The sequence below is a fragment of the Rhinatrema bivittatum genome, chromosome 3, assembly GCF_901001135.1.
Source record: "Rhinatrema bivittatum chromosome 3, aRhiBiv1.1, whole genome shotgun sequence".
NCBI classification, from domain to species: domain Eukaryota; kingdom Metazoa; phylum Chordata; class Amphibia; order Gymnophiona; family Rhinatrematidae; genus Rhinatrema; species Rhinatrema bivittatum.
The window spans coordinates 187,063,835-187,085,248 of NC_042617.1; the positions used below are offsets into that span (position 1 = coordinate 187,063,835).

Sequence of the window (21,414 nt, forward strand, 5' to 3'; positions counted from 1 at the left end):
TCCCTTCTGCATGCTGGCACAGGACCTCTGTAGTGAGGATGGGCACAGCAGGTTTCTTCCATCTAGCCGGCACGGGAACTCTGTAGTGGGGCCCACCCAGGATTGTTGGTACAACTTTTCTTATTTGGTGTTCAATGCCAACATCTTTGATCTTTTATGGCCCCTTGCCACATCGTGGCTTGCCACTTGGGGGGGGGGGGGGCATGTCTTTTGGGGGCTTATCCCTCGGGCATATGTCAGCCTGGGGTCTGCTGTGGGGTGTGGACTCCAGTGATGCTGGGGAAGACTCAGATGGCTGCTCAGGCATCCTTTGCAGGATCTACATTAGCATGTTCATCATACTATTGACTGCTGCCAGAGTCATAACATTCTGCGTGTTTGCAGCAGTCTGATCTCGCAGGATCTGATTCTGCCTGTTGACAGCCCTCCTGAGGTGCACTAGCTCTGCCTGTATGTGTCTGAGGTGTACCCCATGCCTCCTTTCCAGCTGGTCCAGCTGCTCATGCATGGACTCCTCTGTTGGTGGTGGGGATGTTGTTTGTGCTGGTGCCAGGCCTGGTGGTGGTGCTGTTTTGGTGGTGTGGAGTTCATAAATTTGGGCCTCCAAATGTGGCATGACAGGGCTTCTGGGTTGCTGCTGCTGAGGGCGTGGTGCTTCAGGCTGATGTTGTGGTGTGCTGGCTTGAGGTTGTGATGAATCTTTGCTCCTATTAAAAGCTAGGTTCCTTCATAAAGCCAAAGAAATTGAGGGACACAGTGAGTGAGCTGGGTGAACCCAGGCGTTGTAGCATCTGAAGTGCCTCCTGAGCTTGTGGCTGCTGCTGCTCCTGCTCCTTCTCCTCCTCGCTCACCTGGGTCTGGTTATCTATCAGGAAGGCCCTGTACAAAAGGGCTGCTGCGCTGCTGGTCCCTGTGGCTTTGCTGGCTGGTCACTGGGACTTTCTGGCTAGTCCCTGGGGCTTCCCTGCTGGGACCAGCAGCCTCATGGGTGATAGCTGTGGAAACAAAACATAAGACATAAGTATCTATGGCAGTAAGTATCCTTTTTTTATTGGGCATCAGAGGTGCACTTTGCTTCTTAGCATTGTGAGCATCTTATGCCAAATGATGTGTCCACCCGTTGTTGCCTACCCATATTCAGGTGAGATGAATTTACCGGCTGCAGCTCTCGTTGTGTCCAGCCACTCAACCATGATTTCGAAGACATACGTTCCCAACCTTTGCACGAGGTGCTCTTTCAATGGGGTGAGGGTGATGGGACAAGGAGCTCCTCCTCCAGTCCACCGTATATATTTATTTCTGGCTGCTACCGTGGCTTTCAACTGCGCCTTTATTTCCCAGTGCCTGTGGGCCACCTGCTCCCCGCTTCATTAGATTCCTCTGTGCCTGGAGATGCCCTAGACTATGTTGCCCCAGATCTGGCCTTGGATGCCTTTGAGGTCTTTGGCCTTCCAGTTGCCAAACAGCATGGCATAATACTCCAGGACCCCTGCAATGAACATCACATTATACTGCTCACTGAACTTGATAGCCCTGAGGTGAGGGCTACATGCTGCCTGCCTGCCAGAACGGGGTGCCACTTCCACTTCCAAAGTGGTGTCCTCACTTTATTCACTTTCCTTCCCACTCTCCCCCTTTCTCCTCCCTCCTGCCCTGCCAACTCCCTTCCCCCTCTATCCTTAGCCTGCCATCCTCCTACTTATTTATTTATTTATTATTTAGTGTTTTTCTATACCGGCATTCATGATAAAGTATCACATCATGCTGGTTTACAATTAACAAGGGGTGTAAAAGAACTTGAAACCTGGAACAGGTGAATAGAAATCATGAAGTTACAATAAAAAAGGGCTATTCAAACTGGGGAAGAAGAAGAAGCTAGAGAAATTTAACAGAACAAAGAGAAATTATGTACAATATTCTGAAGTGTCTGACTAAAGTTAATGTTGCATTAAGATTGTTAGGGTCTGGATAGGCTTGTTTGAACAACCAAGTCTTAAGTCTTTTTCTGAATGTTGGAAGGCAGGGCTCCTGTCGGAGATCTGGTGGAATGGAATTCCCAATCGAAGGTCCTGCTGTAGAGAAGGCCTGGTCTCTAAACGTTACGTGCTGTGTAGTTTTGGTATGGGGAACATGTAATGATCCTCTGTTTGCTTCTCTAATGGGTCTGGAAGAGGAATGTCATCTAAGCGGGATAAGTAGGTTAAGAGGAGCCTGGTGATGGATGGCTTTATAGATAATGGTGATGGACTTATGAATGATTCAGAAGGGTATTGGCAGCCAGTGTAAATTTTTGAGAATGGGAGTGATGTGGTCTCTTCTCCGTGTTTGTCAGAATTCTGGCTGCTGCGTTTTGGATCATCTGAAGCAGTTTAGTGGAGGATGAAGGGAGACCTAGTGCTTCCGTCCTCGCCTGCCTGACCTCTTCCCGCCTCCTCCTATCCCTTCCCTCCTGCCTATCTCTCCTGTCCCTACTCCTACTCCTAGCACTCCTGCTCTCATCCTCCCTCCTCTCCTCTCTCCCATGCCTCTCACGCTCCATCCTCCTCATCACCAACACCATTCCTTACTCCTCCACCACCACAACTCCTCCACTCACACTACTCCTCTTCACTCCTCTACCAAAGCACTCCTCACTTCTCCACTCACACCACTCCTCCTCACTCTGCCACTCCTTCACCACCAATCCTCCATACCAAAAGACAGACAAACTGGACAAACAAGCCAAAACTTTCACTCCAACAAAGAAAGCAAAAGACCAAGGTAAAAGGAATGTTACGGACCTGATAGTGGATCCCAGGGTAGAATAACAGTCTTAACTTAGGCCAGACCAGGGCAAGCCAGGAACCAAGAACAGTCTGGGTCCAAGGGCAGGTAGCAACAGAGTCCAAAACACAGTCCAGGTTCAGGGCAGGCAAGAGAAGGTGCAAATACAATCCAAATCCAGAGGCAGGCAGCAAGTAGACAAGATCCAAGCACAGTCCAGAGTCAGGTAAACGAGAGCACCAGCACAAGTAAGCCTGTAGCCAAGGCAGTGCCGTGCTGGAAATGGCACTTTAAATATCAGGATTTCCCGCGTAAATGCGGGGACTTCCGGGAGGGGTGATGACGCACCATGGTGGGAGGAGTCATGACGTGGCTTGCACCGGGCTGCACTAAAGCCGGAAAATGCCACCGAGCTGCGGCATCGAGGGGAGCCATCAGTGCCGAGGACCGTCGAGCAGTAACAGGAAAATAGATGGCAACAGAAATCCAGACAACACACTCAGGTAATCGAATCAGAAAATGCTCTTTCTCCTACTAAACCACTCACCAACTCTCCTCTCTCTCCCATGCCTAACACACCTTCAAAGAGGCATCTGCAGGAAGTTGGGATATATAAACTGAAAAAATAATGCACCACGCACTAATCTATGCTAGCCGTGTAAAATGACGCTGCATGCGGTGACGCAATGCACAACTTTCTGATGCAATGCGCCATGCGCTGATGCAACACACCATACATTATTTACTTATGCAGTGCAAGAGCCTGCAAATTATACTAACCATGCCCTTTTTTTTTTATCGCGGGTGCTATTTTCACCATATTTATAGCTTTTTGATGAATCTAGGTCTATGAGTCTTTCTATTCTTGCTTTTGAAATTTTTTCACACTCTTCCTTGCTTAGAAATAATCCTAGTTTCCTTTCATGCACTACATGTTTGAGATCTCCCCACAGATTTTCAATAATCAGGACTGGGGCTATGAAGGCCATTCTGTTACCTTCATCTTTCTTTCCTGTAAGTTCTTCATGGTTGATATTGGTGTATGTTTCCGGATCATTATCTTCTTGCTGAAATATCCATCTCTTACCAGCTTCAGTTTCTGTGGGATGTTACTTTCTAGGATATGTTGATATTTAGTTGAATCCATTCTTCCTTCTTCCCGCACAATATTTCCTGTGCCACCAGCTACCACACAACCCCAAAGCATAATAGATCCAGCCTCATGCTTAACAATTGGCAAGGTGTTCTTTTCTTCAAATGCTTCAGCCTTTTCCCTGCCAGTGTATTATGTATGGTTGTGGCCGAAAAGTTCAATTTTTGTTTCATCAGACAAAAGCACTTTGTTCCATAAAATTTCAGGCTTATCAAGGTTTTGTTTTGCATGGTTTAGACGATGATTGTTGTGATGGGGGTCATAGCAAAGGTTTCCTTCTGACAACTCTCCCAGGCAGATCATTGTTGTGTAAGCAATGCCGAATAGGGGACTTGTGGGCATTCTCCAGTGTCAATTAAACTTTCTATTATTTGTATTTACTTTGTGCATTTTCACATGAAATCAAGCATATACTTGAACAAGAAAATAATGTAATATTAACAATTAAATAACCAGAAAGCAATACAGGATAATTGTAGTCCATTAAATATTACATTAAGACCTAAACAAGGTCTTAGAATCTAGAGAGCTATAGTGGAATGTCTGTTACTAGACCATGAACTGCATATTGCTGTTCTGGTGACTTTTTGACCTGGCCTTGGCAGATGTTAGATGTTGTTGCTGTTGATAACAGATGCGGTGGTATTTCACAGGAATCCTTCATGCTCCTTCTAAACTAAAAAGTTTCACATAAAATGATTCATTAGGCTTTCCCAGCATGCAAAAGTCTAATGCTAATATATCGTTATTAAAGTTGCCACTGGTGCTTCAGTGAAAGATGGTTAGTGCAGAGGAGGGCAGATGCTGTCTAAATTTATGCACTGTCTTACATTCATTATATTAAACCATGAAGGGCACTGGTCTCTAAAACTATATGCAGCTTTTTTGCAAAGGAGGGCTCGGCTTTGTTCTTCAATACAAATATAGATCAAACAGAAAAATGTGAGTTTTGTTTTCTGAACCTAAAGTATATTGGAATTTGTTACAAGAATGTTTCTTGATGTTGCTGCCAATTATGCAGTATGACGAGCTGACTAATTATAGGGATATTTTTCTACTGAATATTTTATATGTTGCTTCTCTTCTAAATAGGTTTCAATGCACTTTACTGTCAATAATATATAACAAGCTCTTGCACATTAACTTGGGAGAAGGAGGAGGAGGTGATTAGTCATGCAGACTGACTTGCACAGCGACTTTCAAAGGAGAGAGCGAGCCTTGCATTTTTCTTTAAAATGATTTTTCCCAATTACAGGTGAATAAACAAAGATACATGGAGGTTGCAATTTTGTCCAAGGTCGGAAATCCTGGTCAAACCACTAGACACTTCTCTTCTCAAATTTATTTCCAACAAAAGGCTTTCTAAACTTGAGACTAGAATACTAGCATTACTGTTTCACCTGCTAGATCAGATCTACAGTGAGCTTCTTCTTGAAGTGAGTAAGAATGCTCAGCTGAGGTATAATTGAGTTGCTGCTACTTGGCCACCAGCACAGGGTTTTCTAAGCCTGTCCTGGTGACCCCATAGCTATTCAAGTTTTCAGGAGATATCCCAAAGGAATATGCATGGAATAAAGTTGCATGTACTGGGTCTCAAACATGCAAATTAATGTCCTACATATTCCTTGTGGATATCCAGAAATCTGATACAATGAGGGATCAACAGGACAGGTTTGGGAATCCCTGCACTAGAAAGACTCCCTATTTGAGAGATTAGTAGCCTTATATTCTACAGAATTGCTGGTTTTAGCCTGGATGAGAGAGAGACCATCCTCACAGTGGTGCACAGTTCTGTACTTCAGATTGGTTTGCAAGAATACTTCCCACCTTATGACTACATCAAATAAATATTCAAGCGTGCTTTATATGTTCAATTCTCTTTGTCTTTCTTTTACCATTCACTGCTAAATTTAGTTTATCATTTCTAGTATTTCATTTATGTTTATCCTTTTTTTATTCTTTAGTCATTTATATAAGTACTTTTGCTGAAAGGCGTTAAAAACATAAGTATTAACTTTTGCATTTTTTTGTTTTAAACTGGAGAAATAGAAAATGTAGAAATACTTTAAACTATACAGAATCATAAGCAAGAACAAATCTTTATTATCAAAACTTATTTACCAAATCACATAGAAAGTGTGTCATAAAACTCACTCACTCATTCACATATTCACATATTCACTCATTCACATATTGAAAATATTGTTTTTTACGTTATGTTATGCTTTACACTCCTTGTTATTTGTAAACCGGGTTGATGTGATGCCTATCATGAAACTCGGTATAACAAAAACAATAAATAAATAAATAAATAAATAAACATATTCACTCAATTAAAATCACAATTAGAGCAACCTAAAGTTACCAACCAGATATTACAACAATACAACTTGTTCAAAATGCAAATTGTTTCAAAATACAAACACATGTATTTTTACATCCTGTGGTTACACAACACCACTTACAACTCTATGAATAATTTAACCCAATAGCACAATTGTCTGACTATTCACTAGTCTTCCCTATTCTTGATACATTATATAATCGGACGTAATCAATACATGTGTATATCTATGTAATTCAAAAACCATTTAGACATATGATGTAATAGTTATCCATCTAAATTGCTTACCCAGCTATATTAAGCCTTTATCCAGCTAAATTCTAGCTGTCTAATAAGTTAGGTGGCTAGAATTTAGCCAGATAAGATAGAGGCAGTCCAGGGTCATAACTGGGAGGAGTTGAGTTAGCCAGCTAAGACTTGTCAAGTCAAAGAGCTGTCCTAAAGTTAGCTGGTTTATTCAATAGTGTTGCTGCACTGTTGAAAATGCCTCGAAAGTTAGCCGGATAAATTTATCCGGCTAACTTTGCTATCTGAACTGTGTCTGAATATAAACTTCCTCATGTTTTGTAGTTATTGAAAATACCTAATTTAGCAATCTCACTGATAAGATGTCTCAGTGAATTAGGGACTGCAGTTCTGTTCCTCTTCAGGAAGACTTCATGCAGGTGTCTGTGTTGTATGTAAGGTACTCATGTAGCATGAACACACTGAATGTTGGTCCCAGAGAAGACAACTTCCAAAACAAGAAGTATGATCATAATAAAATGGGACACCATTTATTCAAAATTTAAAAAGCATAAAAATAAAAAAAAAACATAATTAAGATAAGAAAGAAAGGAACAAAACCTGAATGGAAGCAACAGAGCCATGATGAAGGCAAGCTGACATTCTGAAGACTCTTTAACCAGTTGTGCTACTCTTAGAAGAGTATGCATGTATTATTTTGGGATTTTGCAACCTAGTAAAATGTTGTTTATTTTAAACTGCAGTGTTTTTCCACTGGATATTTACAAGTACATTTTCAAAGGCCCGCATGCGCAAATACCAGGGTTTGCGCACATTTTATAATGGGCCCAGCCACGGACGTTAAACCCCTGTACACGCACAAGTGCCGGGCCTCTCCAAAGGGGTGAGCCGAGACAGCACCATTTGACTCTGTCCCAGGAGGCTGATTACTGCTGCTCCAGAAGAGCAGTAAGTAATAAAATAAACAATTTTGGGAAAGTAAAGTTAGATTAGGAGACGTGGAGGAGAGGGGAAGAGGGAGGAAGTTTAGATAGGGAGGTAGGGAAATTCCCTCCCAGTCTGCTCCTTAATTGGAGTGGACTGGGAGGGAACTGGGGGAGGCCCCATTGCGTTGCCATGCATATTTAGCGAAAATTCACCCCCCCCCCTGCCACACACGCCACCGCAGATGCACACGTGGCCATCAGATTTTATAATATGCGCGCGCCGGCGTGCTTGTTATAAAATTGGCACGTCCATGTGCACGCACCAGACACTGCGCACACATGGATGGGCACATACAGCTTTAAATCAACCCCATAGTCTTACATATGGATTATATATAGATAAAAATACACTGGAGGCTGATTCAGACCTCATTTATTATAGAGAACCCACATACTGGAGTCTTGCATGACAGAAAATGGCCATTTCAAACCTTCAGGATGTCTGGTTGAATATTTTCAGTACATATAATCCTTTTTCCAAGATCCAGCCTGATCTCTGAACAAGTTTGAGCCTCTAAGAAAATGTTGTAATGAGATGAGTAGAATTTCCTGCTTACAGCAATGATGATTGCTATTTCTTAACCGTAATGTTGCCCTGGATTTGTTATGATGATCCATGGCTATATGAAGAGATTGTGGCAAGGAACTGCCATGGCACAAATCTAACTTGTGTTATTGTTGCCATTGTAGAAAGAGCTATTATCATGAGTGGAATCATGAGCTGGTAAGGTCTTGTTAATGCCTTAGAAACTGCTGCTCAGCATTGCAGCTTGGGCTGCTGCTGTTTCTTTTTTTTTTTCTCTTGGTCTTTGCTGATACCCAAGTATTTATTTTATTTATTTAAGAGTTTTTATATACCGTCATTAAGTAATACACCATCATAACGGTTTACAGATGGGCACCTATAACAAAGTAAATATAGTTCATAAATAACATGGGTGGTGCCGTTAGAAATCGTTAACATATAAGAGTTTATATCAAGCGACATTGATTGTGGTTGGGTGTTTTATAGAGATTCATCTTACTGGTTGTCTACAGTTAAAATAAGTTGAAACTAATTCCATTGAGCGCTGGAATTAAGGCGCTGGGTGCTTTGAGCCACTTAACCTTAAATTGTTCTCTTTAGTTGCCTGTGTCGTTCTCCTTTTTGAAGGCTTTTTTGAAGAGCCAGGTTTTGAGTTGTGTTTTGAAAAATTTATGATTGCTCTGAAGTCTGAGGTCAAGGGGCATGGAGTTCCATAATGTGGGACCGGCTAGAGATAAAGCACGTCCCCTCACCTGGGTAAGTCTTGCTGTTTTTACAGATGGAATAGGTAGGAGTGCTCTGTTTGCTGACCTTAAATTTCTGTGTGGGACGTGTACTTTAAGTGCGGTGTTAAGCCACTCTGCTTTTTCATCGTGGATGAGTTTGTGTAATAGGCATAGTGCTTTGAATTGAATTCTTTGTTCTATGGGTAGCCAATGTAGGGTGGCAAGTGTATCGGATATGTGATCTCTTTTGCCTTTTCCAGAGAGAACTCTGGCTGCAGCAATCTGTAGAATCTGAAGTGGTCTTAGTGTAGTGTTGGGAAGTCCTAGTAGCAGTGCATTGCAGTAGTCTGTGCTGGCAAATATCAGGGATTGAAGGACAGTGCAAAAGTTTTGCAGGGATAGTAAGGGTTTAAGTTTTCTGAGTGTCAGTAGTTGTTGGAAGAACAAGTCCTTGTTCCTTTTTTCTTCTTGTGCTTTTATTGCATGAATGTTTTTGTTTCATGGTGTCCTTTTTCTTTCTCTTGCAGTCCTATCACACTCATCAGCATGTGGCCAGACCAATATGGGTGAGTAGCTGCACAATTCTGATGAAGTAGACTCTGTCCTCGAAAGCTCATGCCTCAATAAATTGGATAGTCTATGAGGTGTTCCCCACCTCGTGTCATTTTTGCATAATTCTTGTGTCTGCAAAGCTCAACTAACAATTCCTAATATATATTGTTCAAAATGTACAGTACCTGCTATGCATCTCAGATAGCCTCCTATTTGCATGTCATTTGTTTGAATTCATTTTAAGAAATCTGTATTTTGCTAATATGGTTGTTTATCATAATATATACTAATAATGAATGTTTGCTTCTAGTCCTTCTCACTCACCACAATTATTTGACGATGACACACACTCCAGAATAGAGCAATATGCCAATAGGTAAGAAAGAGAATCCTTTTATTATTGGGGGTCAAGTAAATTTTGTTTTTGAATCCCTAAAAGAACAAGGAGTGAAATTAATTTTGAATCTGTAGAATTCCTTCCATCTAAACACCGTTCCAGAGTACTTTGCCATTTGTTATCATGCAAATGATAGCAAAGAGGCTATCCAAAATAAAAAATGTCAACAAAAAAGGAGATAATGGGAAAACATATGATTTTAAAAATGCTACAATTCCTATATATCTAAATAGGGGAAATCATGTAAGAAGGTCAAACCCTCCAGCAAAACAAGTTGCTAAACCTTCCTCTTTATTGAAGCTATGTAAATTTCATATTGCCACCTTTTTTGTTGCTGTTTAATATTTCAGTAAAATAGGTTCAGTTTCATCTGGGATAGATGGTCTAACCACCTAGTTTTGGGATGCTGACTGCATGAATATTTCTTAAGGGACAAACAGAAATAAATGCTGTTCCTATCATAATCTAACTACACTTGGATTCGTTGAGGTATGGGGAGATAAGTTGGCTTTCTCAAGGTCACACAGAGAGTTAACGACAATGGGGAGACTCAAACTCACATTGCAGGGTTTATCCTACTTGGGTTCAATAACTAGACCACTTCATCTCCCTGTATGTTACAATTGAGGCTAATAGTCTTGGGATAAAACAATTTGGTCTTCAATACAGTAAAATTTTATATACTGTGTAGTAACTTGGAGGTTCTTCTTCTGAGAGCTGGTGAGCAGGAAAGTTACTTGGATAAGTTTATTTGCATATTTAGTGGAATGAAGCTGATTATACCTTCTATTGAATATTGCTGGATCATGTCCAAGTTTTCTGGATAACTTTAGGATTGCATTTTAGGACAATCAGACTTCCCTGGATAACTTACCTGGATAACACCAATTATCAGCATTATCTGGGTAAGTTTGACCCTCCAAAATCTCCTCTGATTTAGGTGGGTAAGTTTTATCCAGCTAAAAACTTACCCAGAGAGATCTGAGGCAGATGGAGCATTGGGATATTTTAATCCAGCTGTTTATCCAGCTAACCTCTAAACTTAGCTGGCAAATCATATGAATATGCACCTCCTATTAGTAATAAATTATTAGATGCTTGTGGATCACGTTTTGCTCTCTTTGGGTCCTTTGGTTAGGTTGCTTTCCTGCAGGTACAGTGAGTCCCCATGTTGCGAAAGATTGTGAAAGAAGAAGAAAAATTTCACTGTTAAAATCTAAACTCAGTATTAATCATTCTGCCTTCTCCATCTAAAGTGTTTTTTACCATTGACAGGTTATAATAGAGTTAGGATAGTATACAGGCATATTCTACAAACCTACTGATATTCTGCATTTTTCACATTATATGATGTTCTGAGCCTTGTCGCTCACTGGGCCTATTTTTAAAAAGCCCCGGGACATGTGTAAGTCCTGGGGCTTGCAAAAAAGGGCAGGGCATGGGCAGTCCGGGGGCAGGACGTGGGCAAGGTCAGGCTCCCGGCACAGCAGCCATATTGGCTGTTGTGCTTGGGATCGCACGCTGGCCAACTGTCGGCCTGCGTAACTTACTTCAGCCCCAAGGCTGAAGTAAGTTTTGAAATAAAAAAAAGTCATCAAAGGTAGGGGGAAAAGGGGCAGGGGAGGTAGGGGAGGGGAAGGGAAGGTGGAGTGGGGGGTTGGGAATGGGGGAAGGCTGCGCGGCTTGACGTGCGCTTGTGCACGCCGACCCTGGATTTTATAACTTGCGTGTGCCTGCGCGCACAATTTATAAAATTGGGTGTACATATGCGCGCGCCAGGTAGCACGCGCACATGTACACCCGTGCACAACCTTTTAAAATCTACCCCATATAGTATATACTGTTATATTGTTATGCCTTATAAGTTGTGATAGCATTATCATTTCTTGTGCAGTTTAGGTAAGTTTTGCTTTGCCGTTCCCCCATGTGACATAGAACCAGAAAAAAATAGACAATGCTCAGATGAGAATGGAGGCAGCCAACACTTTACTTATAGATTACTTCTAAATCTACTTCAACTTTTAACAGGTCAATATATTTTGCAAAGTGTTTTCACTAGAAGACGTTATTCATGTGGAGATTGTATACTGTGTGTCCATACCCAAAAGCCCCTAAAAATTGGAGCCTGCCTTTTATACAAAATATAACAAAAGTGCATGGAACTGTTTGAATCGGCAACTGCAGAGTGAGCCAGTGAAATGAAAGTGTTCCTCTCTGAAATAAGAGACAGTGCAGCATGCAATGAAAGCTTTGTGGTTTGTTTCTAAATCAAATGCTATCTCTTGTATTGCAGAGCATCCCCGATTAACATTGTTTAATGCCAAAATATGTTCATCGGCATGGATTGTATCTTGATGTTTTCTAGTTTGTCAAATATACTATAATCATATTTTACTTATAATTTACCAACTGGCATCACTGTTTGCAGCTTAATATTTTTGAGCTAGAAATGTTTGGGCCCATTTCCCATTTGATGCGTGATAAAAGTGTTTTCCTACTGATCATAGACTGCTAGGTCAGATTTGAAGATACCACTTTTACCTAATGTGTCATATTTTATGCTTTCAATTTAAATACTATCGGACAAATTAAAAAAAAAAAAACCTGCACATAAAATCTGGGGGTTACGCCTGCGGCCAGGCCTTGCACACGTAACCCCTGTTACACGCACAAGAGCTGGGCCTCGTCAAAGGGGTGGTCTGGGGAGCGGGGTGGGGCTGGAGGTGGCCGGTACAGCGGCCATTTGCTGTTGTGCTAGGGGATCGCGCACCAACTTGCTACTGCTCCTTTGGAGCTGACCTGGATTGAACTGGGGAAGGCCGCGATGCATCGATGCACGAATATTTCACTAGTCCACCTCCCCTTGTGTGCACTACCCCGGATTTTTATAACATGCATGCGTCGGCACGCACATGTTATAAAATTGCACGTCCATGTGTGCGCACCGGGTAGCGCGCATGTGCGTATGTTTTTAAAATCTACCCCTACATCTGCAGAGTGCCTGTTCTTATCTCATGCACAGAATGTTCTTTCAGCATTTTGAATGGCTGTGTTACTTTTCCTCTCTTTAGAAGAATAGAAACCAGTCTCTGTGGATCCTGTCACTTGGTGTTTGCCATTTAAAAAAAAAAATTGATGTGTTTCTGAACATCATTGTCTTTTTGGATCAAGAGGGTGGGGAAAATATTTTAAATGTTGCCCTGTGTTTATAAAAGAATTAATCTTTGGGAACCCAAACAGTATAATTAGAAATTTGAGGACCTGGTTCTGTGCTGTGATATCATGTTCAGTCCCATAGGGAGGATAATTTTATAACAGCCCACAAACGAGCCTTAAGTTTCAAAATGTTCTTAAATCCACTTTAAAGATTATCAGGTTTATGTGGAATCCTGCACGACATGCACACACACATTTACACCTGCTCGAGAGCAGGTGTAAATGTGTATGCATAGATTTATGTGCATATTTTGGAAAATCAAAAGGATGTGTGTAAATGAATTTTATGTCCTAACTCTGCCCCTGAGAATGCTTCTTTCAAATATGTATAAAAGTATTTGTGGAGTCACTTCCACATGTACTTTTATGCATGCAACCCCTGGGGTAATTTGCCAGAAGACCATTTATGCATGTAGAACCTTATGAAAATCATGCCCTAAAATATACTTTATTAAATATGTAAAGTTACTTCTCTGTTGTCAAACCCCTATAGGAAAGGAGTTGGAGTAAACACAGTGAACATGTGTGACAAATGATATCAGCACAAACTAAGAGCAAGAAGCCAAAACTCTTTCCCACACTTCTGTCAGCACATGGCCTCATTTTTATACTATCCGGCACACTTATTTGGCCAAGCAGAATAAAATATAATGAAGAAAAATCCAGTAACTAAACTGTGATGGAGTGTACCTCCCTCATTGAGGAATCACAAGGAAGAAAGATTGGGAAAACCAGACTAACTGACCATGTAAAGTCTGTGAAGCACCAGGAAAAAGTGAGACAAATAATACATGTATACAAATAACTTCTGGAATAAGCCAAAAGAGTCCCTGGGATCAGAGATCCAAGGTGTGGGAGGGTTGAAGCACCATGCCCTTCAAGCACAGAGGGAGAACAGTTCTCCCTCTGTGCTTGAAAATCAAGGCTTAAAAATCAAGGCTTGAAAATCAAGGCTTGAAAATCAAGGCTTAAAAATCAAGGCTTGAGCAGGTAGCAGGAAGAATCCTAGGGAAGGCACATAGAGGGAGGAAGAATATCAGGATCACTAGGGACCAAAACATCCTACCAGGTGGACCATCCAGACTGAGGACACTATAGAGGACTCATCCTATCTCTAGAAACGTCCTAAGTGGGGAAACCTGAGTGACTGACGTTAGCACAAACAAATTGAGACCTAAGGTCTAAAACAGCCAGGGACCAACAGTAAAGCTTTTTTAAACCTTTAATTGTTAGAAAAGCACCTCTTGGAGAGATGAGTCTGCTATTTTACTATAGTTTAGAACAGGGGTGGCCAACTCCAGTCCTCAAGAGCCACACACAGGCCAGATTTTCAGGTTATCCACAATGAAATAGGTTTGCATACAATGGAGGCAGTGCATATATATCTATCTCATGCATATTCATTGTGGATATCCTGTAAACCTGGCCTGTTTGTGGCTCTGAAGGACTGGAGTTGGCCAGCCCTGATCTAGAACCTTGGCGGCTGACAACCACACAGGACGACCCTGCTAGACCTTGAAGAGAACTGAACTGAACTCTCGATCCTGTGGCTATGTTTTTAGTAGTGGCTGGTCACTGAATCCAGAAATAAGCTTAAACTAGACATGAACTAGTGATGACAAACTGTCCCCAAGCACCTATAGTTCCAAAGCAGACAATGCTGCCTGGAGAGCCCCGGTAAGATGGCTAGTTAACCTAATGACACAAGCGGCCCAAAGGTGCACACAGAATGGCTCTGGTGGAGCAGTGGTCATGGTTCGGCTGTTTCTCAGAGGCAACTGCACCACTGTAAAACAGCTGGTATTAGCGGCAGCTGCTGCTCATTGATTAACCGAGAAACTGCCATGGCGACCCGACGAAACCGGAACAGGAGCAACACTGCTACTGCTGCATTACACCCGTCTCATCCAGCTGATTCTCTCAGTCCAGTACTGAGACACATACTGCAGAGAAAGCAGCATTGTCTGTTTATAAGCAGCAAGAAAGGTTCCTATAAATAGAGCTTTGACAGTCTCTTGTCTAACATCCAAGTGAATAGAATGTTAAAAAGGAAAAGAGGTGATACAGCTAGGCTCCCACAGTTTTCCATGGGATGAAAAGAACTGTACAATTTTCCTCTTGTAGAAGATAATGGGAACTGTACAGCAAAAACTGAGACCCAGAAAGCTACTTCTGCCAAGCTGGAGTAAATATATTTTGAGATAGAGGGGCTTCAATAGACAAATAAAAGCCGAGTGAGCATTTGGTGAATAACCACATGGGCCAGCTAATTGGAGGGTAGGTGGTGGCTCCTCTTCCTGTATATCCCAGATTGCTTTCTCCAAACATTGCCAAACAGATGTTCTCAACTACCCCAAATATTCCTCCACTAAGCCCATTTATGACAACTGATATTTGGCAAACCTTGAATATCTGCTGCTATTCACCAAGCGGAGGCTCAAATTACGGTTGGGTGAAATTAGATTGTAAGCCCTCTGGGGATAGGGAAATACCTACAGTGCCTGAATGTAATCCGCTTTGAAGCGCTGAAAAGCGGAATATAAAAATCTAAATAAATAAAATGTGACCCTCTCTGTGATTTCATTCATTAGTTTATTTGTGCAGAAGGCTTGAGATGGAACAAACACAAATTCTGTCTGTTATTTTCTTGTTTCTTTATCATTTTTCCAGTTATAATGGGACAAGTCCAGACTCCTCCTTTTCCAGTAGGAGTCCCAACAAGGGAACTTTTGCTGTAATAAAAATTGTCAGTTTTGGAGTCTAATTGAAGAAAGTGAGATTTAAGAGGGCTATTTCAAAGCCATTTACCCGCATGAATTAGTTTGTCTGAAAACGGTCCTCTTTTGTTCAGTTCAAAGTATGCACATAGGCATTTCCTAAGGGCATGTTTTGGGTTGAGGGGAGAGGAGGAAAAGCAGCACATGCATTTGACATGTTCAAAAGCGTGTGCACTATTCTTAGCCCCCTGCACAAATAGGTCTAAAGTACGCAACCAATTTTAGCACACCTACTCTACACTAGCTAATTTTTGAAGGAAAACTAGCCGGGCAGTTTCTCTGTGGGAATTAGCTAATGAGTATGCATGGCAGTAAAAATACCCGTGTACTTTGCAGCTACTCGGCTATTTCATAATGCCTCCCTCTATGGGCATTGCTGTCAGGGAGCAGAGAAAAATGGCATCAGACCTGTGAATTGCGAAGTTATCCTGTTCACTGTTGTTTAAGAGGTTTTTAGGAAGCTGGCTGTGTAGTTTGACACAAAGTAAGTTCACATATTACAGTGTTGTAAGGAATTGCACCTTTCTGACAGTGTACGTTCAACAAATATCACATTGCAAATCGATGCTTTGTCTCCTTTCCTCTAGGCTAGCCCACATGGAAAGGACCAATGGTTCCTTGCTCACAGACAGCAGTTCCACCACAGGAAGTGTGTAAGTAAATCACCGTTAAGGGTTACTGGTTGATTATGGTGAACGGCTATAATTTCCATTCATTTCAACTCTGAATTTTTGTGCCAGTCAAAGAAACTGGTAAGTGAGGCCCCAGAATGCCTGCATAAATTGTCTGCTACTGAGCACTAATGGCATGATTTGGCAGGATTTCTGCAACTTGGAAGTGTGTCATTTGGCAAAGAAAATAGCAAGCCCTCCGTTTGTCAAGGATTCTGCCTCACAAAATCAGAGCACTTCAACTGGAAAAAAAAAAAAGAAGAGGCACTTATTATAAATTGTTCATTCCAGTTGTCTCCTGTCCCTGGCTTGACCCATTAATTCAGATAAAATAAGCTATTCAATGGAGAATATGCTTTGCTGCTAAAAGAGTTGTGTTATTTATATGGAACAAATGTGTTCTCTGCTTTGTCTTCACCTAGTTCCAGCCTGTACACATGTTCGTTAACAGACTCTCTAGGTTCTTACAATTAGCTGAATTAAGGTTATAATGTAACAATTGAAAAAGATTAAATAATTGCTCACCGATCAAATTATAATTAGGATATGGGAGAAATTCTCATATGTGTTTAAATGAATGTGGTTGATATCATATTTGTGTGAATTTATATGGCTCTGTGAGAAGACTGCATTTACTTCTGCTCCACACTCAATTCAAACTGGTTGACCAGTCCCTTCTTTCACTTGACTTTGTCTCCAGGGGACTTGTACTAGAATTACCTTATTTCTCACAGGACAAGCAGGATGGTAGTCCTCACATATGGGTGACATCATAGGATGGAGCCCAATCACGGAACACTTTTGTCAAAGTTTCTAGAACTTTGACTGGCACCTACTGGGCACGCTCAGCATGGCACTAAACCTGCAGCCAGCAGGGGTCCCTCTTCAGTCTTCTTTTTTCCGCGCAGCAGTAGCCATGCAGGTTAAGGAGATCCACAGAGATTCCTGACAGGAATTTTCCTCACAGAATTACTAAAAATTTTCATACCCCACAGGGGTCCCTCCTTTGAATTTTTTGACTCCGCGGTACTCCGGTAAGTTTTTACCCGTTTTCAGTCGATTCCCATCGAGTTTGGCCCTCGTGGCCTATTGGCCGTTGACCATACCGCGGCTACATTTTTTCAAAGGCCATGGCATCGGGGTTCCGTCGGTGCCCGGATTGTACTCGCACCAGACACATTACACAGACCCGCAAAAAGTCTGTGTAATGTGTCTCCAGTGTGAGCATGATGTCCTGACTTGCACCAAATGTGCCTTAATGACACCAAAAGGTCGCAAGGCCAGAATGGAGAAAATGGAACTTCTCTTCCATTCTCAAACTCCACCTCTGTCTATTGTATTGACGTCGTCTGAACCGGCACCGTCCACTTCGTGCCAGTATCGGCCACACGCCAGTATCGGCCACCGGCCGGTGACCGTCCGGCGTCAACGACTTCTCTGCCTTTGACGACCTCTACGCCCCCTCAGGACCGAGGGGATCGTAGAGAGAAACATTGGCATTGACACCGGAAGTCTCGAACCATCAATGAAGGAAAAGCATCGACCTCACCATCGTCCAAGTCGCCATCGAAGAAACCCCATCCAGAAAAGGCATCGACCCTTTCTGCGACCGGGTCACCGAGGCAACCCTCACTCGGACGGATATCGGGAGCCGCGACTCCGCCTTTTACGGTGGTCCCTCCGGCTATGCCTCTGCCTCCTTCTTCCCTTCCAGAGCTGGGGCTGCTTGCTCCAGGTCTCCATGAAGAACTGGACCGGATGGTTCAGGAGGCCATCGATAAGGCAATGCACAGACTCCAAGGTCCCCCAGCACTGAAATCGGCGCCGGTCGCAAAACCGACCATCGATCCCATTCTGGCAGCATTGGCACTGCTGCTCTCAAAGATGGAAGCGCTTATAGCTTCTTTTCCACCGATGGATCCTGGGTCACCGATGGCTCCGGTGCCTTCCCTGCTTACCCTATCATTGGGAGGGGAAACACCGTTCCGCATTCCTCCATCGGGAGTCCTGCCGATGCCGATGTGCCCATCGGCGCCACCGATCCATCCGTCGATGCCCTCGATGCCTGCACCGGTGATCTCCATGCCTTCATCAGTGCCTCCAGTACTTATCTCGATGCCTTCAGATCCTAGACCAGGACCTTCAGGAATACCATCGTCCCGTCCTTCTCAGGTTCCTACAGGGACAGGTGCCAATCCCTATGACACATGGACTGACGATTCATCTCAAGACACCGATGATTTACCATCGCCACCTTCTCCTACTGAAAGTAGGAAGCGTTCTCCTCCAGAGGACTTGTCCTTCATAAATTTTGTGAAGGAAATTTCTGAATTGATTCCCTTCCAATTACAGACTGAGCAAGATGATAGGCATCAAATGATGGAGCTGTTACAATTCCTGGATGCTCCCAAGGAAATAACCTCCATCCCTATTCACCAGGTTCTTTTGGATCTCCTCAAAAAGAACTGGGAACACCCTAGTTCTGTTGCTCCAGTCAACAGGAAAGCTGATACCACTTAATTGGTCCAGTCAGCCCCAGGATTCCAGAAACCTCAGCTGCATCACCAATTTGTGGTTGTAGAATCGGCCCAAAAGAGGGCAAAAAGATCAGAATCCCACTCTTCCTTTCCCCCAGGTAAGGAGAAGAAATTCCTGGATGCCATTGGCTGGCGTGTCTTTCAAGGATCAATGCTTATCTCCCAGATTGCCTCTTACCAGCTGTATATGATCCAGTACAACAGGGTCTTATTCAAGCAGATACAGGACTTTGCAGACTCCCTACCTCAGCAATTCCAGGTTCAGCTTCAAGCCCTGGTACACAAGGGCTTCGAGCAGGGAAGCATGAAATTAGATCCTCTTATATCTTCGACACTGCTTCCAGGGTATCTGAAACTGTTATTTCGACAAGAAGATAGGCCTGGCTTAAGTCATCGGACTTGTGTCCTGAAGTACAAGACAGATTATCTGATCTGCCCTGCATAGGCGACAATCTGTTTGGCGAACAGATTCAGCGGACGGTGGCGGAACTCAAGGACCATCATGAGACCCTTCGCCAGCTCTCTCTGATGCCCTCTGAGTATTCCTCCAAACAGCCTTTCAGGAAGGATACTAAAAAGTCATTCTTCCGTCCAAAGAAGTCCTAACCTCCACAGTCTAGGACTCGTTCCACGAGACCTTTCCAAAAGGCCCAGTCTCGTCAACCGCGGAAATAAAAGCTGCAGGTAGCTCCTCAGCCGGGCCCTGCTTCCGGCTTTTGACTCTTGCATAGAGAGAAGCAGCCAGTTTTCACCGCCTCAGATATGAGTGGGAGGTCAATTGTGCCATTTCAACAACAGGTGGCACACAATCACCTCAGACCAGTGGGTCCTTGCCATAATCTCTCAAGATTATCACCTGAACTTTCTCTCCATCCCATTGGACTCCCCACCTCTACGGACGTGGCGAACATCCGACCACTCACTTCTCCTGGAGCAGGAGGTCTCCATCCTCCTCCAGTCCAGAGCAATAGAACCATTGCCCTACTCCCAATAAGGCCTAGGATTCTATTTCCGGTACTTTCTAATCCCCAAAAAATCAGGCAGCGTTCATCCAATTTTGGACCTACGTGCTCTCAACAAGTACCTCCACCGAGAAAAGTTCAAGATGGTAACATTGGGTTCCCTCATTACTCTTCTGCAAAAAGGAGACTGGCTCTGCTCTCTCAGTCTCCAAGACACGTATACACACATTGCGATAACTCCATCTCATCGCAGGTTCCTGAGATTTCTGGTAGGCCCCAGTACCGCGTGCTACCATTCGCCTGGCATCTGCACCATGAGTCTTCACCAAGTGCCTCGTAATAGTAGCAGCCTTCCCCAGGACTCAAAGTGTTCACGTCTACTAGACGATTGGTTGATCAGGGCTCCCACTCAGCAGGCTGCTGTGTCGTCCCTATGTCTTACTTTACACACTCTGACTTCGCTAGGATTTCTCGTCAACTATGCAAAATCCTGCTTAGTCCCATCTCAAACTTTATCATTCATTGGGGCAGACTTGGACACCTTGCAGGCAAAGGCATTTCTGCCTCGATATTGAGCTCTCACTCTCATCTCTCTCGCACACCAGCTACAGTCTCAGCAACGCACAACTGCACGCCACTTCCTCATCCTGCTAGGTCACATAGCGTCCTCAGTACAGGGTACCCCAATGGCCCACTTGGCCATGAGAGTCATACAGTGGACTCTAAGATCACAATGGACTCAGTCCATCCAACCTCTATCGACCACTGTCCACATCACCGACTCACTTCGTAAGTCTCTAGCCTGGTGGCAAAATCAGATCAATCTCCTTCGAGGCCTGCCCTTCCAGGCTCCAGACCCTCAAATAATTCTCACTACCGATGCTTCCAACCTTGGCTGGGGAGCCCATGTCGCCGATTTGCAGACACAAGGGACTTGGTTTCCAGAGGAAGCCAAACACCAAATCAATTTTCTGGAGCTTCGAGCAATCAGATATGCTCTCAGGGTATTTCAGGATCACCTTTCCAACCGGTCATCCTCATTCAGATGGACAACCAGGTGGCCATGTGGTACATCAACAAACAGGGAGGAACGGGCTCTTACCTACTGTGTCAGGAGGCTACGCAGATATGGGCGGAGGCCCTCTCCCATTCGATGTACCTCAGGGCCACCTACTTACCGGGCGTGGACAATGTGTTGGCAGACAAGCTGAGTCGCGCCTTTCAACCACACGAGTGGTCCCTCGACCCCACTGTAGCGGACTCAGTATTCCAACGTTGGGGTTACCCCCACATAGACCTCTTTGCGTCACCTCAGAGCTGCAAAGTAGAGAACTTTTGCTCTCTCACTCGCAGCCAACACTCTCAGCCAAGAGATGCGTTCTCCCTCTCATGGGCAACCGGTATCCTATATGCATTCCCTCAACTTCCACTTCTCTCGAAGACTCTCGTGAAGTTACGTCAGGACAAGGAATGCATGATCCTGATAGCACCTCACTGGCCTCGCCAGGTGTGGTTTCCAATTCTTCAGGACCTCTCCATTCGCAGCCACATTCTCTTGG

The 21,414-nt window shown here is 43.5% G+C and overlaps 1 protein-coding gene across 1 annotated transcript in view; it reads left to right on the forward strand.

Annotated features, from left to right (window-relative positions):
* UTRN (utrophin) overlaps positions 1 to 21,414 on the forward strand; it is a 1,458,479-nt gene that overhangs the window by 1,351,993 nt on the left and 85,072 nt on the right. Inside the window, exons 68-70 of the mRNA XM_029594027.1 lie at positions 9,271 to 9,309; positions 9,606 to 9,671; positions 16,273 to 16,338. Of these exons, the coding sequence (XP_029449887.1) occupies positions 9,271 to 9,309; positions 9,606 to 9,671; positions 16,273 to 16,338 (171 nt within the window). The remainder of the gene's footprint in view (positions 1 to 9,270; positions 9,310 to 9,605; positions 9,672 to 16,272; positions 16,339 to 21,414) is intronic.